The sequence below is a fragment of the Thalassophryne amazonica genome, chromosome 22 (genome assembly GCF_902500255.1).
Source record: "Thalassophryne amazonica chromosome 22, fThaAma1.1, whole genome shotgun sequence".
Lineage (NCBI taxonomy): Eukaryota > Metazoa > Chordata > Actinopteri > Batrachoidiformes > Batrachoididae > Thalassophryne > Thalassophryne amazonica.
The window spans coordinates 3,972,595-3,992,344 of record NC_047124.1 but is presented as its reverse complement, the minus strand read 5'-3'; the positions used below and the strand labels follow the sequence as shown (position 1 = coordinate 3,992,344).

Genomic DNA, 19,750 nt, shown 5'->3' with positions numbered 1-19,750 from the left:
CAATATGTCTCAAAAATCGAAAATGCACAACAAAACAAATGAGGAATGAATGGGAGGAAACGGAGTCAACATCTGTGACGGAACTGTAAGAAACCGCCTAAAGGAAATGGGATTTACATACAGAAAGCTAACGAAAGCCATCATTAACACCTAAACAGAAAAAAAACAAGGTTACATGGGCTAAGGAAAAGCAGTCGTGGACTGTGGATGACTGGATGAAAGTCATATTCAGTGATGAATCTCGAATCTGCATTGGGCAAGGTGATGGATGCTGGAACTTTTGTTGGGTGCCGGTTCCAAGAGATTTATAAAGATGACTGCCTGAAGAAAACATGTCAATTTCCACAGTCATTGATGATATGTGGCTGCATGTCAGGTAAAGGCACTGGGGAGATGGCTGTCTTACATCATCAATAAATGCACAAGTTTACGTTGATATTTTGGAACACTTTCTTATCCCATCAATTGAAAGGATGTTTGGGGATGATGAAATCATTTTTCAAGATGATAATGCATCTTGCCATAGAGCAAAACTGTGAAACATTCCTTGCAAAAAGACACATAGGGTCATTCATGGCCTGCAAATAGTCCAGATCTTAATCCAATTGAAAATCTTTGGTGGAAGTTGAAGAAAATGGTGCATGACAAGGCTCCAACCTGCAAAGCTGATCTGGCAACAGCAATCAGAGAAAGTTGGAGCCAGATGATGAAAAGTACTGTTTGTCACTCATTAAGTCCATGCCTCAGAAACTGGAAGCTGTTATAAAAGCCAGAGGTGGTGCAACAAAATACTAGTGATGTGTTGGAGCGTTTTGTTTTTCATGATTCCATCATTTATTCCTCAGAATTGGTCTAAAAAAGTAACCGTTACTGACTGCCACAATTTTTTTTCCTTATTTCTTATAGTGTTTCTTAAAGCCAGAAAGTTGCCAATTGAAATGACTTTAGTTTTGTGTCATGTCTGTGATCTGCTTTTTTCTACAAAATTAAACTGAATAAACATCCTCAGAGGCCGGTGATGCCATCATTTTTGCCAGGGGTTGTATATAGGCTTTGAAGGATTATGGCAAACCTACTTCATGGATTCTCACCACAGATACATATTACACCAGGGAAGACTCCAATAAATTTGGGAGGTGATCCGGAGCTGAATCCGGATTCTGGAACAGGATTCACTTTATATAGCCTTTGAAGGATTATGTCAAAACTACTTCATGGATTCTCACCACAGATACATATTAGGCCATGGAAGACTCCTAGAAATTTTGGAGGTGATCCGGATCCAAATCTGGATTCTGGATCAAGATTTCACTTTATATACGCTTTGAATGAATGAATTTTGGCTCACACAGGTCCAGAAACAACAACAAAAAAAGCTTACAAAGAAAGAAAGAAAAATCCAACAGTTTACCCATGCGCCCAAAAGGGTGCAGGCAGAAGCAAAAGCTTGTAAATGCCGACCTCTTTAACCAAAATAAAAATTAGAAAATGTAAAATTGTACATATACCCATGAGAACTAATACAAAGTATACACTGATCCATGAACTAGAATTTCAAAAAACAGACACGCAAGCATCAGAGCACAAAAACCCCCAAAACAAAACAGTATCAATAAACCTAATTTAACATACTATATGTTAGGCTTTGAAGGATTACGTCAAAACTACTACACGGATTCTCACCAAACTTTCACCACAGATAGATATGAGGGCATCGAAGACTCCAGAGAAACTTTGGAGGTAATCCATCCTGATCCTGGATCAAAATTTCACTTTGTATAGGATTTGAACAATTACTTCAAAACTACTTCACAGATTCTCACCAAATTTGCACCACAGATAGAATGAATGAACTGAATTAACTTATTCGGCACACAGACTCAACACCAACAAAACTGATAAGAAAATTCAACAGATAGCTATTAGGGCATAGAAGACCACTGAATTTTGGATACGGATTGGCGGACCGGGTAACTCAGCTAGTACATACATACATACATTGCCTTTTATACATTTATAGATTACTATAAACTGTTAATGGCATTTTGTTAAACAACTTGAATTAAAAGGTAATGTCCAAAACATCAAGAATTATCTTGTTTCATTTCAGCGCCACTGACGTGAGAGAAATGTACTAAAATGTTCAAATACATATGGACGACTGCCGCAGTTCTTCATTTAGACCACTGGGGGCAGTGTTGTCACAGCTTTGAGATCAACTCTTTTTAATGAGCCAAATTTTATTGTATTTGAGAAGGAAACAAATACAAAAACGGCGCAAAGAATAACTGCTGCTCCACTCAACGTCTAAATCCCGAAATAGATATTTTAATATGAATTATTTTCATTTCATTATTATTTTATTTTATTATTTTCATTTTTCATTACAAAATCGTCAAAAGACAATTGACTGGATTTTTATTAGAATTATTATTGTATCTTCTGGTGTGTTTGTGATTTTTTTCTTTTTTAAATTGTGTGTGGAGCACTTTGAGATTTGTCTTTTAACATAAAGTGGTTTTAAATTAAATGAATTATTATTCAATGTGGATCCGCCCACTTAGCCCTGTTTTTCTGAATCATCACAAAGAACGCAGGTTTTAATTTCTCATTTATTTTAAGGACTGATGGACATCCAGTCTTTAAGACATCATGTCCACTGATGTGTGCAGTTAAACAGAAAAACAAAATAAAATGTTTATGCTGCATAACGAACAGAAAATAAGGCAAAATAAATTTTTATAAATGAAAGTGGTTTTTTTTAATAATTTTGTTTTAGGCCACATGATTCAGCAGTCATGTTGCAGTTAAAAACAGGCAATCTGTACCAGTTCACATCGGTATCAAATGGCATCAAGTATGCATGGAAGTGACATCACAGACTACATTTTACCAAGTAAAAGCATAAAATAAATGCTGTTCATTAAAAATGATTCTTTTTGTGCATTTCAAAGCAAAACAATCAGCAAAGGTTCAACTGCACGGGATGAAATGAATTCAACTTAGCAAAGTATCATCAGCATATAAACACATACTGCAGTTTGTCTGATACAGAAAAACATTTGGCATTGATGAAGGAATGACTGTCCATGTTACCACTTGATATGTGGACAACACTTTTCTTCGTACCCTGAACTCACGTGAATTCCCGCGCATCATCCGATCCAACACGCCTAACTGTACCGTACCAGCTATCTGTTGGTCCATTACTTTTCAGTCTGCTGGCTTGTATGTGAACAACTGTCAATCCAAAATGCTTCCATGCTTTTGGACGAACGTAGTGAACTGGCCTCAGATCAGTGGTTAGAGGCAAATCCACAGGAAGCAAAGAAGTGGTCATAAAACTGTACTGCTCTGCTGTCCTTCCAACTCAGACACACACAAAAAACAAACAGCTGAGTGGTGGGGGGGGGCATCCATTAATACCATTACTTCATTCAATTACTTCAATAAAAAAAAAGAGCTTCACTTCATGTGTGGCACTTCCTCCTTCAGCCCTTTTAGTGTGAACTTAACCTTTACAGAAACTGCGTCCACTTCATCACAGCTAAAAAAAACAAAAAAAAAAAAACCTCACTGATTTCACAGAATTCACTTCAGCAGCCGTGTTACAGACGTCACATCCCTCGTTTTTTGTTTTTTTTTTTCCCCCCCTGGTTTTGGACACCAAGTCAAAATCTTCCATCGAACCACGTAACAGCACTTTGATTTCCATCACAACACCTTCTCTGTACCTTCCACATTTCCAAACCGCCGGTTCTTGATATGGTCGAACGCATCCTCTAGAGTTTAAATGTCCCTCCCCTTCAATCCATATAAGGTCATTGGTTCTCCGCAGCTCCATTAGCCCCTCCCACATTGGTCCTTACATAGTCATACATTCTGCAAAGTCGGCAACGCTCATCTTGTTGGGGGTCTTTAAAATTGTAAGATCCTGTGCTTCCTGTCCATAAGCCACTCCTCCAGGCGCCAACGTGGGGTCAGAGGTCGGTGACCTTGTTCTCCAGGGCAGCAGCGATCTGTTGGAGGCGGAGCGTGAGCTGTTTATTCTGGGCTGCCGGGTCTTCATCCAAGGACTGGATGATCTGAGGGAAAATAAAACTGCAGCATTTAATCAAGAACTCCATCGATTATTTGAATAAATAACTTCAGTCCAAACAATTATGTGATTTTTGTAAAGTTGAATAAAAATAAAGTTAATCATCAAATAATCAGCTTCAGGTTTTTAATTTGACAAACTCGGGATGAAAAACAAACTCTCTGCAGAATAATTTTAAGAGTTTAATTTTAATTTTTTATTTCGTGTGGCGTTGTTTCTCACCACGTCATAGTATTTGCTGGCGTACTGGTACAGCTGATGTAAGGCCACCTGGGTGTTCAACTTGTCTGTGTGTTGCTGCAAAAAACAAATAATTGAATAAGTATCTGGTAATAATTAGAATGTAAACAATGAAACAACACTCGGCAGCGAGTTCAGCTATTGCGATAGCGAGCTGTGTCACATGATCCAGTTTTAGAAATTCCTGCTCAGTTTCAGGAACAAATCATTAATGATCATACAAATGCCTTTAACTTATTATTAGGCGGTAATCAAGTGTGTTAGCATAGCCCAGTCACAAGAGCGCCACAACAGTCCAGCCAGCTTGGCTAGTTAGCAGCACGTGGCTCAACAATGAGGTCCAGCCAGCAAATTCTCATGTGTTTGCTGGATGGGCATCAAACGCAACAGTGATAAAAAAAACAAAAAAAAAAACATCATGATGTCATAAAGCTTCCAACCACTAACTTCAGAGGAGGACGCACAAAGTAAATTCATGCTGAAAATACGCAAGGCAGAACAAAAGAGGTCAAACAACAAACAAACAAACGTGGTCAACAACAACCTCTGAGCAAAAACAAGTCAATAAAAATTAATAAAATTTAAAATTGATCAATGGTTTTGTATGATTATATCTAAATACAACAAAAATTAAAAATAGATTCATTTTTATTTCTGTGCAAAATACAATTAAACTGATAGTGATTTTTTATTTGTACACACTTAATACATTAATAATGTGAAAATAGGTTCTAGTAAAACACTGAATTTTGCAATTAAAATTTTTTAAAAGAGGTTCTGGTTCAGTCCCTTTGTCCCGACCAACCCCACAACGTAACAGGACCTGGTCAGTATTTTTAACACTTTAAAACCATTTTGACTGTTTTGTGAGTGAATCTGGATCAAAGAATCTCACCCGCGACACCTCAGCGAGGTGAGTGTTCATGTCCTGATCGCTGACCGGAACCATTTGTCTGATGCCTCGATAGTAACTGAAACAAACCACACACAAAATCTAATGTCAAATCACAGCTCCACATTATCAGCTGATGCGACATGAACTCATCATTTAATAGTTTGTTAAAAAAAACAAAAAAAAAACTCACTCGTCCACCATCTTCTTGTACGTGGAAATTTCTTTTGCATAGAGCAGTTTGTTGCTGGGAGACTCCTACAGCGCAGATACAAACAAAAGATTAAATAGGAAACATCAGATTTTCTCTTTTCTCTCCAGGTTGTTGAGTTAGAAAAATCTCAGCAACTCGACACATTCTGCAGATTTATTAATGCCACTTGATGCACACGACAACACAAGGTGCCAACAGGCCGGGCACTGCCCACAAGTGCCAAAAGGCCGGGCACCACCCACAGGCCAGGGACGCAGGTGCCAACAGGCCGGGCACCGCCCACAGACCAGGCGCAGGTGTCCTGTTTCATGGACCCAAGCAGATCCCTGAAGATGTTCACGTCTTCATTCACATTAGCAGGCAGAACTTTAGTTGTCTCAAATCAGTAAAAAAAAAAAAAAAAAAAAAAAAAAAAAAGAAACAAGAGCAACCAGAGATTTCTGATGTCCACCAGTCTGCATGACCTCCAAAATTCAGTGGAGTCTTCCGTGCCCCAATATCTATCTGTGGTGCACATTTGGTGAGAATCTGTGAAGTAGTTTTGATGTAATCCGTCAAAACCTATATAAAGTGAATCTTGATCCAGAATCTGAATCCAGATCAACTCCAATATTTAATGGGTTCTTCCATGGCCTAATATCTATCTGTGGCAAACATTTTGTCAAAATCTGTGCAGTAGTTTTGACGTAATCCTGCTAACAGACAAATAAACGAAGGTCATTTTAATTACGTCCTTGATGGACGTAATAATTTACAGCTGAATTGTCCAACAGCCAAATACATAATTTCTCTTGACATTTTATCAAAGACACTGACTTTAGACCACCTGCCCAAAGGTGGCCTTTTTGGGCTAATTTGTGGACTGACTCTGCTGAGTTTGTGCTCCGTCTTGGTGCAGGCGTCCATGAAGGTCTGCGAGATGACGTGCAGCGACGCGTCCACCACCTCCGTCACGTGGACGTCAAAGATGAAGTGGGGGTTCTTCAGGATATTGATCCAAAACCGCAAAGGCAAGCTGAGGACAAACCAGATGAACAACAGAATTCATGTTAGAAACACCTTCATCACTGACGCACTTCAGACTACGTTTCCCAGCATGCCACATTCGGGAGCTGTGGGGGTTCCACCATGATGGAGTCAAAGCAAAACTCCTGGATTGGTCCCGGACTCTTTCTCAGTGTGTCTTTCTTCCTCTGCGTGGCAGTTATTTAGCCGTTAATTCGGTTTTTACATGTCGGACGGCTGACGAGGTCCAATTATTTATTTAGCAGCTTTATCTCAAAATGAGACTCGGAGATGCTTTGAGGTGAAGCTGGCAGAGGGTTCAATCAGTTTTCACGTCATTTCAGTCTGATTCATGTCTGAAGTGATCAAACATTCGTACCTGGTTCCTGAAATCTCTGGATGTGGTCTCTGGACAATCAGCCCGCGTTGCCAGATTTTGCAAATTTTGCTTCTTTTGCATTAAAGCGACGACAGAAATGCTTCTAGTGCATCATCATCAAAAAGTGACAAAAAGTGAACCACATTTTTTTTTAAGTGTGTTTTAAAAGTATATTAACATGAGGTCAAATGGATCATCACAGACTGGATGAATTATAATAGAATTTTAAAAAATCTTATCTCAGATTCTTAGAAGTTCTCCAGTTTGAGTCCGATTTAAACCAGTTTACTCGTGTTTTTTAAAGCTGCATCAAACTGATTCTCTTAAAACCAGTTTAAAGTCATTTTAAGTAAACAAAAAACAGTTTATCTTCCAGATCATCTCCACAGTAACCAAATTAAAACCAGTTCAGTCCTAAAATCGGTTAGAAGCAGTTAACAAGAAATGTCAGCAAATTTAAAGGGGTTTAAAACAAAATTCTACTTTCACTCAAAGTAACTAATAAGTGCTAAAACAGGTAGAAATCAGAATTTTCAGCAACAGAAACCAGAAATGACAAAATGAGAAATTTTTTTGCCCCCAAAGTCAGAACCTGTTGGTCTTCCAGATGTGCAGCGTCTCCTCGTCCACGTTGTCGTGTCTTAGTGCCTGCTCGTCCAGAAAGTCAAAGAGTATTTGACGGCAGGTGGCACGACGGAGCCGGAGCACAAGACGCTGCGGAAGAAATCATCCACAAACTGCTGGAGGGTTCCCTGAAACACACACAAAAATTCCCACTTTTTAACATGACCCTGAATGCATCATTGAAGAAATCACAACACACACACAAAAAACAAAACAAAACCATGTGACACTCTGAGCGTTCGACATCGCAGCAAATGCTGCCTTCAAGGTGTGGTGTAAAAAGTGGGAAATTGAAACGCCAAATTATAAAATGGAAACAAAAAACAAAAAAGCAACACAGCTGTATCCATGTTTGTTTTCTTGCTTTTCTATAAATGAAATGTTCATTGACTAATTCCCTGCCCACCTTGACAGACAGGAGGCGGGTCAGGTAGATCTCGGTGATGGCTTTGGTCATGGCTTTGCCCTTCATGCTGCCTCGCTTCGACTTGCCTTCGTCCATTTCATCAGCTGGTCTCACCAGGTGGAACGTGTTGTCTTCCTCCAGCAGCGCGTTTTCTGTCCACAAAAACAAACAAAAAAAACAAAACAAAACAAAAAAACCCTGTCAAACGGTAACGATGCTGATCACAGCTATGGCAAAGAACAAAGCAAGACACACAAAGACATTTGTCCTCTTTCAGATCGAACCATTACACTTATTAAAAATTTTTTAATATTGTGTTTGATTAAATTTTATCCCCACATCTTCTCATCCAAAATCTTGCCAGGTTTGGACTCGTTCTGCGTAATTTGAGTTTATTTATTTATTTGACCTCTGTGGTTGCAAAATTAAAGTTCACTTAAAGGAGACCTGCATTGAAAAAATGCAGTCAGGTTTTTTGAACAAAAAATGACTTACATTTACACATGAGATCCTTCTGAATGTAGTAAAGTAAATCTGCAAGCCCAGATCTGTCATTCAACAGAGAAATCTTCATTTAAAAATGACAAATTTACAGCTAACATTTAGCCCTCTACAAATTGTCCCTCTCATCATGGACGCTGCCGAGTCGTCACGGACAAGACCCTCTCCCAGCATGCATTGCGCCAATTGTAATTTGTGGATTTACGTCAGTTTGCATCTGCACCTTTTTCTTGTCTTATACGATAGGATCTACTTTTTTTAAAACTTCATATTGTCTTGCGGCACGTTTGGTGAGTACACATTTCTTTTATTTGTGCTTGAAAATTATTTTGGGGGACTTTTTCATACGCCCATTTGAGTGGTGTCGCAATGAAAATCTACTGTCTTAAAAATTCAAGAACTTTTTGGAGTGTTTGTGGATACAGACTCTCTTCCGGGCAGTCCTGGTGCTGGTGGAACGCCTGCATGTGCAGAACTTTGGACAGAACCAGCGTGGCGTTATCCCGAACCTGAAGGAGACACACAAAAACATCATGTTAGGAATTGTCAGGAAAACAATAATTTACAGGTGGTTCCTGGGTAATAATCCACACTTCGAAGCTGATCCAGGACCAGGATTAACGATGTTCCTCTAAATGAACTTTCTCAGATCAGATGAGTCCTAAAACCCTCAGTCCATCCCATGGGCTCCTCCCAGAAGACCTTCAAACAAGTTTTATGCAGAATTTTGAAAATAAAACTGACGTAGTGATGTTTGACGTTCGCCAACTGTAACACCAGAGAATAACGATTAACCTGTTGCCAGATGAGCAGATTCCTCTCAAGATCTGCCAACTTTTCAGGTTCCTTAGGCAACTATGTTTCTTCGTGCTAAGTCCAGGAGCTGTAATGACATTTTTTATTACGTTTCATAGAAACACTCATTAAAAGCTTCACCAACAGAAAAATGAGTTTGGACTCCGGTGTTTGTGTCCTCGCACAGATTTGGAGATTTTTCCGCCAGTTTTGGGTCAAATTATTTTAAAATTAAAAGATGTGTGTTATATTTTCACTTTGTAAAAATGACAGAGTTGACAATCTACATAAACTATCCAGATAAATTTGGTTTATAAATCAGAACCATAAATCTTTGCTTTGCTTGCCATGACTTCTGCCTCACTCCTGGACCATTGTATGTTGAAAATAAAAGACTTTTGTGTTTGTTGTTTTTTTTAGCAGCCTAGCTGCCAGGCCCCTTCTGCTGGGGTAGAGTTGAGCTCAGCTCCTCACAGCTGCCTGACGTAGCAGACAGGAACCAACATGTATGATTTTAAGGTTTACAAATGTTTTTGACCATTACTAACTGCCAGCAAAAACGTTAGCGGACTAACTTAGCAAAACTACATTTAGTGGACGCTAATTGATCCCCTGATGGTTTTTGAAGTTAGTTGAAAAGCTAATTTGCTAACAAAAAAGTTAGCTTCGCTAATTAGCGGATTAGCAGAACTGTGCCCACCACTGCATACTGGCTCAGTGGGTAAATATGGAAATAAATTTCATTTATATTGCTATCGTGTGCAGGATAAGTCCTTGTTAAGTATTTTAAGTTTTTTTTTTTTTTTTTATAAATTATACTTATACACGTCCTGTTTGATAATTCCATATGAAGGAAGTATAACTGAATCAAGTTGTTTGAAGAAATTTCAGTATATTCTGAAATATTGCTGTGTTTGAAACCGCGTTTGCGACTGGTTAGACGTGACTAATGTTGAAAATGCGTCTTTAAAATGAAATTTTAACAGAACATTACATTGCTATAAAAATGTTTGACAATTTCATTTAGCCCAACACATAATGTTAGCCTAGCTCCACCGTGACAGGCTAAGTATTTGATCCATATTTGTCTCCGAGGTAATCTCATGAGCACGCTTTTTCTGGAAGTAGGGATTTTTTTTTTTAATGTCTGGTCTTTCAGAGTTTCCAAGGGTTCCGAATGCAACGTAAATATAGAATTGAGGATTTCTACACGCCATTTTCTGTGGCTGTATGTTGCGCTGCCCCCAGTGGTGAATAAAAGGTGGGTAGACATTTTATATTTTGGGTACTCGCAGTAATAAATGTAAGAATTTAGTTTGAAGGATGAAATCAGATCTGCTGTTACACCACCAGATGTTTAAATCTACTATGACAGATATATTTTTGTTTTGTTTTGGTTACGCTGCCCTTTGCTAATAATTAGCACATAGTGAGCTTGCAAACAATTGTTTGGAGCCGTCGGCTGTGTGTGCAATATCCATTAAGCTGAAACACAGTTACTGTCTTAACTAATGTTTAAATACACTTTGAATTATTAACACTAAATATTCATGATTAGCTTCACGTTAGCATCTGCACACTGCTAATGTGTAAAAATTATGATCAGTCCTTGTTCTTCTTTGCTGACACCAACCAAACGTGTTGCATTATAATTTCAGATTCTGCACAAAATATTCATAAGCACTAAAAGCAGGTAAGCCCTCGGTTTGGCGCGAGCTGAGCGAGGCCTCAACAAGTCTGCGATCGGCGGCAGCTTTACCAAGAAGCAGCATGTTCGGCGACATGCTCACAGTTGTCCTTATGGCACGACACCTCTCTGCTTTTGGAACAAATGAACACTTTTAAGATCATCATCTGCTTCCACAAAACCAGGTTCCAAACAAAAAAGGTTCATCAGATGAAAGCAGGTGGATCTGATGGTACCACGTTCCTCAGTGGCTCCACCAGGTGTCGCTGTTTCTCAGTTGAGTTTTGACCTTCTGACACATGGCAGGTGAAGCCTCTCCACAGCTTTTCTTCACCTCATTCTACAACTCTTCTGTCACGTCCATCCGTTTCCACGGATCTAAGAAACAAAACAAAACAATTATGAGCTGATTAAATCTGTAACTGTGATCAAAGGCAGGAGATACCGAGAAGTTCACAGCAAATGGACTTCATCCATGTGGTATTTGTTTCATTCATGGTTCGAGTGCTCTCTTCTGGTCTCGATGACTCTGTAAATACTGGGTTGATTTACTGGTGTGCATATAGCTAAAATAGAAATTTTTAAAAAAATATTGAAAATGATCATTTTCTTACACGTTGAATCCATTCCAACCACAATTACTGTATTTTCCGGAGTATCAGTCACATTTTGTGACTACTACCGATATCAAATCTATCATTTTGCTCTAAAATTCTGGAAAAGGTGGTTTCACAGGAGCTCGTAGACTATTTTACTGAGAATAATCTCTTTGAGCCGCTGCAGTCTGCTTTTAGAAAATATCATTCCACAGAGACGGCTCTCACCAAAGTGGTGAATGATCTTCTGCTTACAATGGATTCGGACACCATTATGGTTCTGTTGCTGTTAGGTCTCAGTGCTGCGTTTGATACCGTGGATCATCATATTCTACTTGATAGGCTGGAGAATCATTTTGGGATTACTGGGAGTGCCCTTGCATGGTTGACATCATACCTGACCGGTCGTTCTCACTCTGTTTTGTACAGTAACACTACCTCTAACCTTAGTGACATGAAATTTGGGGTTCCACAGGGGTCTGTCTTAGGCCCCCTGCTTTTCACCCTTTATATAGCACCTCTTGGGCACATATTGTGGCGCTTTGGGATTACCTTTCATTGCTATGCTGATGATACTCAGTTATACATGCCGATAACTGCTGGTAATCTCGTTCACATAAAATCCTTAGAAGATTGCCTTGCATCAGTGAAAAGCTGGATGTCTAGCAACTTCCTACTTTTAAACTCTGATAAGACTGAAATGATGGTTCTTGGTCCAGTGAGACATTGGCATCAATTTGACCAGATAACGCTTTAGCCTAGGCTCGTGTGTCATAGATCACCAGGGGCGTCAGACGGGGGGGTAAAGGGTACTATATACCCAGGGGCCAGAGCATGGGGGGGGGGGGGGGGCACAAAAAACTGGCATTAAATACATTTTTGTGTTGCATGTTATTGATGTCCATACAATTCATGTTGTAAAAGAATATAATTAGAATGAATGTATAAATGTTGCGAAACATAATTCTGCTCTAACAATAATATTGAACGATCTCTGAGGGCCCTTCCCACCCCTGCACAGTTGTACAATGGTTTTAGTCCAGGCACACAGGCGGCACTCTGCCCCCCACACACACACATCCCAAACGGGATCTGACAGAAAGAGGAGGTGTTTAGTAGAGCTGAAACAACTAATCTAAACAAAACAACTAATCTCAACTAAACAAAATTTAATTGATTATTAAAATAGTTGTCAACTAATTTAGTGTTATGTGTCGGACGCAGTCGGAGTACCGACCAGCGTTTGAAGTAGGACCCAGCATAAAGGAAACAGAGCACGGTTCAAAGGATAACACAATTTAATGACATAACAGTGAGTGCTAATTAATAACAAATAAGTGCGCGGTCTGGCGAGGTGGAAGAACGGTGCGCTCCCAGCAGCACAAACGGTCCGGAGCCAGAACAGTTCGGACCCAAGGACCCCGCCGACACCCCCCAGGTGGCCACGACCAACCGAGTCTGTGAAAGAAGAAACCATCATGTGAGTCCACCACTCTACACACAGAGAGACCACTCAAAGGTGTACATAAACAGCAAACACTTCCTGGCTTAATCACCAATCAGCTTCCCACCCTGCAGGCATGGAACACCCAGTTCAATTCTCCACTGCAGTGGAAGCTGATTAAACGACTAACAACAGCTCAATATAATAAGGTGTGAGGGACACCACATTTACTGACTGTACTCATGTTAGTCACAAAACCTAAAATACCTCAGGAAGTGTGCTGACAAGCGTGAGACCTCACCCCCTCCTCTTTCACAGACCATGGCATCAAACCTGGTACGGTCTCTGCATCCATGATGATGAGATGGTTCTCTAAACGTCGATCTCACCCGTCTGATCACAAGGTCGAGTCTCTGGCAAATACACACTGTGTACTCCAGACTTAAATGCAACCATGCCCCAATCCATATAGATGCACCACAGCTGTGAGTCCTGACGAGCTGCACATGACCAGCCTCAGGTGATCAGGGTGAGGTCCTAATAACTCAGCCACACAGCCACTCAGTCCTGAACGCATGCCACCTGGAAGGAAAAACAGAAGACAGAAACAAAAGCCAGCCAGGCACCCCAGCCACAACATTTAGTCATCAATTAGTTGTTAAATAACCTTGTTTTACCGCAAATGTTTAGTTTCTTCCATATAAATCAACCGTTTCTGCAGCGTGGCTTTGCTTTGATCCTTGAACCAATCAAAGCAGTGATTCGCGATCTGCTGCTTTGTTGACTCATTGTTTTATTTTGCTTATCTTAATTTTTCCCCACTAAAACTCCAAAGAGCATACGTCTGTGAGTAATATTTACCTTTTTATGTTAAACCGACCTGTTATGGTCTTCTGAAACAGTTGATAGATGTATTTTATAACTTAAAAACGGGACTGATGCTAACGTGTTAGCATGTTTATGGCGTTTTCAATGTTAAAGTTAGCATTAAGCTGTTGCAGCTGTCAGCACATTTGTGTGCTTTTGTTTTCTGTATAATAATTCATGGCTCAGCGTTTGTTCTTGTAAAAGAGTGAACTTGTGAACAACTTGTAATATTTTTAATTTATTTTTATTTATATATTAATAATAATAATAATAATAATAGCAGCAACAACAACAACAGTAATAATAACACATAATGCTACAATACAATTTTAGAGAAAGAAACAAAAGAACCTGGTTAAACCCAACAGAAAAGATAAAACCAACTAACAATGAACATAAATAAATATAGAAATAAATAACTGTTTCCTGTGAACACCTAGTGACTCTTAAACCTTCACTTCATCCCTGTTTTATTTAAGTTTAATGACCATTTGTTTTGGTCAAACCACATCTAAGCTGTGTTTTTACACAAGAAAAAATAAAATGCAGTTAACTGCACATTTTTGTCTTTTTTCATGAAAATATGTTTTTAAATATAACATATTACACTAGTCAGGCCTTTAAAATATTTTTGTGGACTCTTGCTGTAATATGTTGTCAGTGGTTGAGATAGTTGCTGTCAGCATCTAAAAATGCTCATAATCGGGTGAAACCTGATGGAAATGTCTCTGTGGTGTGTCAGTGATGTATGTATGTGCAAAATAAAACAAAACACTACTCCAGGTATGTTTTTGACGAGAATATAACATCATAACTTTGTTACAAGCTCAAACGTTGATGTTGTGTGATAAAGGCCTTTTAATAATAACTCACTTAAAGAAATAATGGCAATACTCACATGTAAGTAAAAAAAAAAAAACCCAAAACGACTAATCAAAAAATTATTGACCGATGAATTGATTACTAAAATAATCGTTAGTTCCAGCCCTAGTGCTTAGGAGAAAAAAAGGACAGGGAAAGAAAACTAAATGAAGGAAAGCAGCTGCTAACCAAATTCTTTGAAAAGAGAGGTGAGCTTGAAAGCTAGCTATATTGAGTTGGGGGGTCTGGGGGACCAAGCTGCACCATTTTCTAGAATTTGGTGCAATTTGATGTATTCCTGTGCATTTTAACAGACGGGAATGCATCAAATTGCACCATTTTCTAGAAATATGGTGCAATTTGATGTATTCCTGTGCATTTTAACAGATGGGAATCCACCAAATTGCACCATTTTTCTAGAAATGGTGCAATTTGGTGCATTGCTCCCCCAACTTTAATAAGGGTTCTGACTCCCAGGTGTGATCTAAGGTATACATGATTTAGACCTGGTTTGACTACGCATTAGAAATTTGGTGTTTGTGTTAATAAAAAAGAACATAGTGTGTGTGTGTGTGTGTGGGGGGGGGTCTTTAATATGGCTAGTACCTAGGGCCCAGAATTTGGTGCTACGCCCCTGTACATCACACTGACAAAGTGAGGAACCTTGGGGTAACTTATGATCCTACGTTGTCTTTTGACCTTCACATAAAAAAACAACATTGAGGCCCTGTGACTTATACACCACATAAAACCACATTTGTTCTTAATAATAATTTTAGTGAGTATTTCAGATGTTGTCAGGAAACAAAGCAATAAACAAAAACTGTAATAATAAAATAATAAATGTTACTAATAAAAAGTACACAACAGTTCACAAAAATCCCAAATTAATGAGGTGGTAATGTGACTTGTACTCCAAAAAATATGGTACTTTTCATTATTATATATATAAAAGTCTGTGCAAAATTAGGTGTTTTCACTATAAAATGCACAATCACTTCTTTCACATACCTGCCTGGATAACTGATTTTCTTGGGTGTTTGTGGGTAAAGTGGAACCAATCAAGAGACGAGTCTTTCTTGGTTTGAACACTCGGGCAACACAGAGTAAAATATCACGTTTTTCTAACCAGGAGAAGTTAAACAAAAGTTACAACTGAGTAAACCTACAAAACAACTAGTTCCAGATTAGGACACACAATCAAGTGCATCAGTTCCACGAGGTCCTTGAAAATACCATCAAGTTCCTAAGACCTTAAAGGACCCCGCAGGTCAAAAAAATTCAAACGTTTTGGGGATAGGCGGGTCTTAGATCAGGGAAGTCTGGGTCAAGTGTACCAGAATGTATCTACCGGTGCACATCTACCACCTCAAAGAATCGCCCTCGCCGATCCAAACTGAGAACTACCCAGTCCTGTGGTACAGGAACCATCTGTTCAGTGTGGAGTGCTGACTTCACCACAGGTATGTCCAGTTCCTGCAGTCCTCAGACCCCAAAACAGCATCAGTCGGTCATCATTCGCTGACAAACCATCAGCGTGTTCAGGTAAGGTGAGTTTTGGTCGCCGTAAACACGTGATGGGTGGAGTTGAGGTGAACTTGTTAGCGAGACGACTGTGAGGCATTAGAGTGAGGTTGTTAGACTCGAGCCAGCAGGAGACCTGGCGACTTCATTAAAGTTTGCTCACTGTCGGCTCCTGTCGCCGAGGTCTCCGGGGACGAGTCATTAATTAACACAAGACCAAACACCCTGTCGCAGCACTTTACCCACGCAGGGGGTATCTGTGTGCCCCACAGGGACACGAGATCAACAAGGACACACACACACACACACACACACATATTATATATATACAGGGTCGTAGGTTTGGCATATGGACCATAGGGACAAGTCACAACCAATATTTTGGGATGGCAAAATAGTCCCTACCAATATTTAGAATTTTTTTATATAACAAAATCATTCACTATTTTTTTTGCGAACTCGATACTATAATTTTAGTCGTCACGTTTTGTGTTTCGAAGTTCATGTGGCTTCACGTTCTTCTCACATGGACGTAAACAAAGCGCATCTCGTGGCAGGCAGCGCTTCATTTGTAAGGTGGGAGGTCCCGGAGCGCAGAGGATGGGTGGATCCGGTGCAGTGTTGCCAGATGTACGATAATTATCGTATTTGTACGATAGTTTTTGCCCTCTGTACGATGTACGATCAATAAATGTACGATCAATAATGGGGAAAAAATTCCAATATGTACGAATAATTTCAGTTGGTTGCCCAAACACGCATCTCTCTCTGACACCCAAGAATCATTTTTGCAGGTGTTGCACTCAGGCGGCATCAAATGCTGGCTTTGGGCAAAGCCCGCCCCCTCTCCATACAAAGTAATGAGTTCCATCCATCTCTGGCAGGACAGGAAGATTCCCCAAACAACATCTTTTTTTTTTCGAAACTTTATTTCAACAAATGCAATAACAACGAACAAAACACAAGAGCAAAGAGATATACAAAAAAAAATAAAAAAAAGTTAAAGTTCCTTATGGAGGTGTCAACATTTTTTCTGTGTTCACAAAATCTGCACAAGTGGCATCAGATGACGACAGCGACCTCGAGGTTGAATTCGACTCTTTCTAGTCTGGTAATTAACACGTTTGTGTCCCTTCACAGAAAAAAAAAAAATCTTTCTAGTCTGGTAGTGCATTTGCGTTCTTTTTGTGCCATAGTTTCCCCATTACTATATACTGTTTAAAAATGTGACATAAATCTTTGTAAATTAAAAAAAAAACGCTAAAATAGCTACGTTGTATGCGTTTTGTTTGTGTACGATAATTTCTCCCAAAATACGATAATTTTGAGGTTTGGTACAATAGTGTCATATTTCATATCTGGCAACACTGCTCCGGTGCAGAAAAACAAGAAGGGCGGGGCTTGCGAACAATGCTGTGCGCCACACTTACAATAAACTGCACACCCACACAAACACGCACGCACACCTTCACAAATGACACTAACACCCTGCCTTTTCCTCAAAAATTACTACATTTATGTTTGCTGTCTGTCTCTGTACTTTTCTGTCACTTTTGCGCTCTTTTTCATACTTTTCCCTCGTTTCAAAAGTCACCGAACGCACTTTACCGTAATATATGCAACATATAGCACACTGTTGGAGAGCACGGGTTCTTGGCTTGCTGTCAGTGTTGAAATTTTTCAGCGTGAGGGCTTACATGAGAACTTACGGTAATGAGAATCAGCGGCGCACTAGTGTGAAACTTCCGTGTTTTTCCTCTACGTTATGACATCACAGGCTTACGTTTACCGTAATACACCCTATATACGATACGATACGATACACTTTATTGTCCCCTCGGGGAAATTTGTCTTGGACTCGTGCTAGGTGCCTTACAAGAAAAGAGAAAAACAAACAATACAGATAAAAACACAACCACATCCATAACAAATTAACATGACAGGAGTCAGGAGAAACACCATAAATATTGCATAATTCCAATTTTAAACATTATTGTTTAACAATTTAATAGACATGGGGACGAATGAATTTTTAAATCTATTCAGTCTACTCCGAGGAACTCTGTACCTTCTCCCAGAAGGAAGGAGAGTGTACTCTGCGTGAAGAACATGATTTTGTCATATCATTGTAAAGCCCTTTTTTTTGTTGGCAAATTAGGTTGCCAGATACCTACAACTGCATTATTGATGAAGAGAATAGATTATACATCTTGGTTGCAAAAACTTTTTTTTTTGTTAGCTCCACAAGTATTTTTGTTGTTGTCTTGTGTTGTCAGGTGTAGGCCTATAGAATAGATTCGTGATTTTGGGTTTGTTATTTAAGCTATTTCTTTGTCTGCCTACACACTTAATAATGTAAATAAAGTGTTAAATTATTCAGCATTATGTCGTCATATGTTATGTATTATGCTGTACTTGTGCGTCTAATGGTATGAGTGGGTTAGGGGGGTGGTGGTGGTGGTGGGCAGGGGGGTGGGGGGGTGGTATTGTCCCTACCAAAGCTGAGACCAAACCTACGCCCTTGTATATATATATATATATATATATAAATAACTGGTTGTTATATACCAGTATACACACACACTCGTACTGGTATATAACAACCCAATATTTATATATGTGTGTGTGTGTGTGTGTGCATACACAGAAATCAGTTTGTTGTCAGTATGAGGACGATGTAAAGTGTGTGTGTGTTACCTTTGAGCGGTCCGATCTGTATCTGAGGAACCGTGCTGGGGTCTGCAGGCAAACCCACATACACACCCCCATAGTTCCTGAGCGCACACACACACACACACACACACACACACACACACACACACACACACACACACACACACACACACTTTTCACATGAGATCCAAACTGTTTAATGTTGCATTTTATTTATTTTATTTTTTTTTTTTTTTACAGAAAACACGTGAAAATCAAGCGACTCACTTCCATTTCTCATCTTCTCCACGGGCTCCTCTGACCTGTTAACACAAAACACTCAAAGCGTCCTCATGGATTAAAGTCCAAACCCACTAACGAGTACGTCAAAGGAAAGTCAAAGCCCAGAACAAAGTGTACTTACAGATTTGATGAGACCTCCATCTGACCTGAGAGCAGACAGACAGTAAAATTCACTTCAACTCAAGAGTTTAAAAATGATCAAATATAGAAGCACTTTGTTAAAAATAACCTCTTATCTTTTGATAAAAATCTTCACAACACTTTTAATGTTGAGCTTTTTTGGATTTTTTTTTTTTTTTTTACCTTCAGTGTTGCTGTTTGAAGAACAAACACATCCCATCGCTCATGTGAGGCTTTAAACCTGAAGAGCCAAAGTGGAAACCAGCGTGTTCGAGCATTTTATCTTCCCTCAGTGCAGCTCTGAGCAGGGAGGGGGGCCAAGAGGCGGAGCCAAGGAACCGGCTTCCCCCCTGCTCTGTCTGTGTATACACACACACACACACACACACACACACACACACACACACACACACACACACACACACACACACATTATATTCAAAGGAGCAACATGGACAGCGGTGAAAAAAAAATACATCTTTCAGTTCAGCACAAGTGGTAATACTGTAGTAAAACTGCATTAAAGTCCTGCATTGACAGT

At 39.5% G+C, this 19,750-nt stretch overlaps 2 protein-coding genes across 2 annotated transcripts in view; both read right to left on the bottom strand.

Moving 5' to 3' along the window:
- mdm2 (MDM2 proto-oncogene) overlaps positions 1–19,750 on the bottom strand; it is a 387,699-nt gene that overhangs the window by 320,581 nt on the left and 47,368 nt on the right. The gene's annotated exons all lie outside the window — the stretch shown is intronic.
- On the bottom strand, positions 2,599–8,863 carry LOC117503953 (plexin-B2-like). Its single transcript, XM_034163268.1, is given in 9 exon segments — positions 2,599–4,085; positions 4,322–4,396; positions 5,235–5,310; positions 5,425–5,489; positions 6,313–6,460; positions 7,422–7,500; positions 7,503–7,581; positions 7,860–8,011; positions 8,788–8,863. Coding segments are annotated over 9 exon segments (819 nt in total). The 5' UTR covers positions 8,828–8,863; the 3' UTR covers positions 2,599–3,980.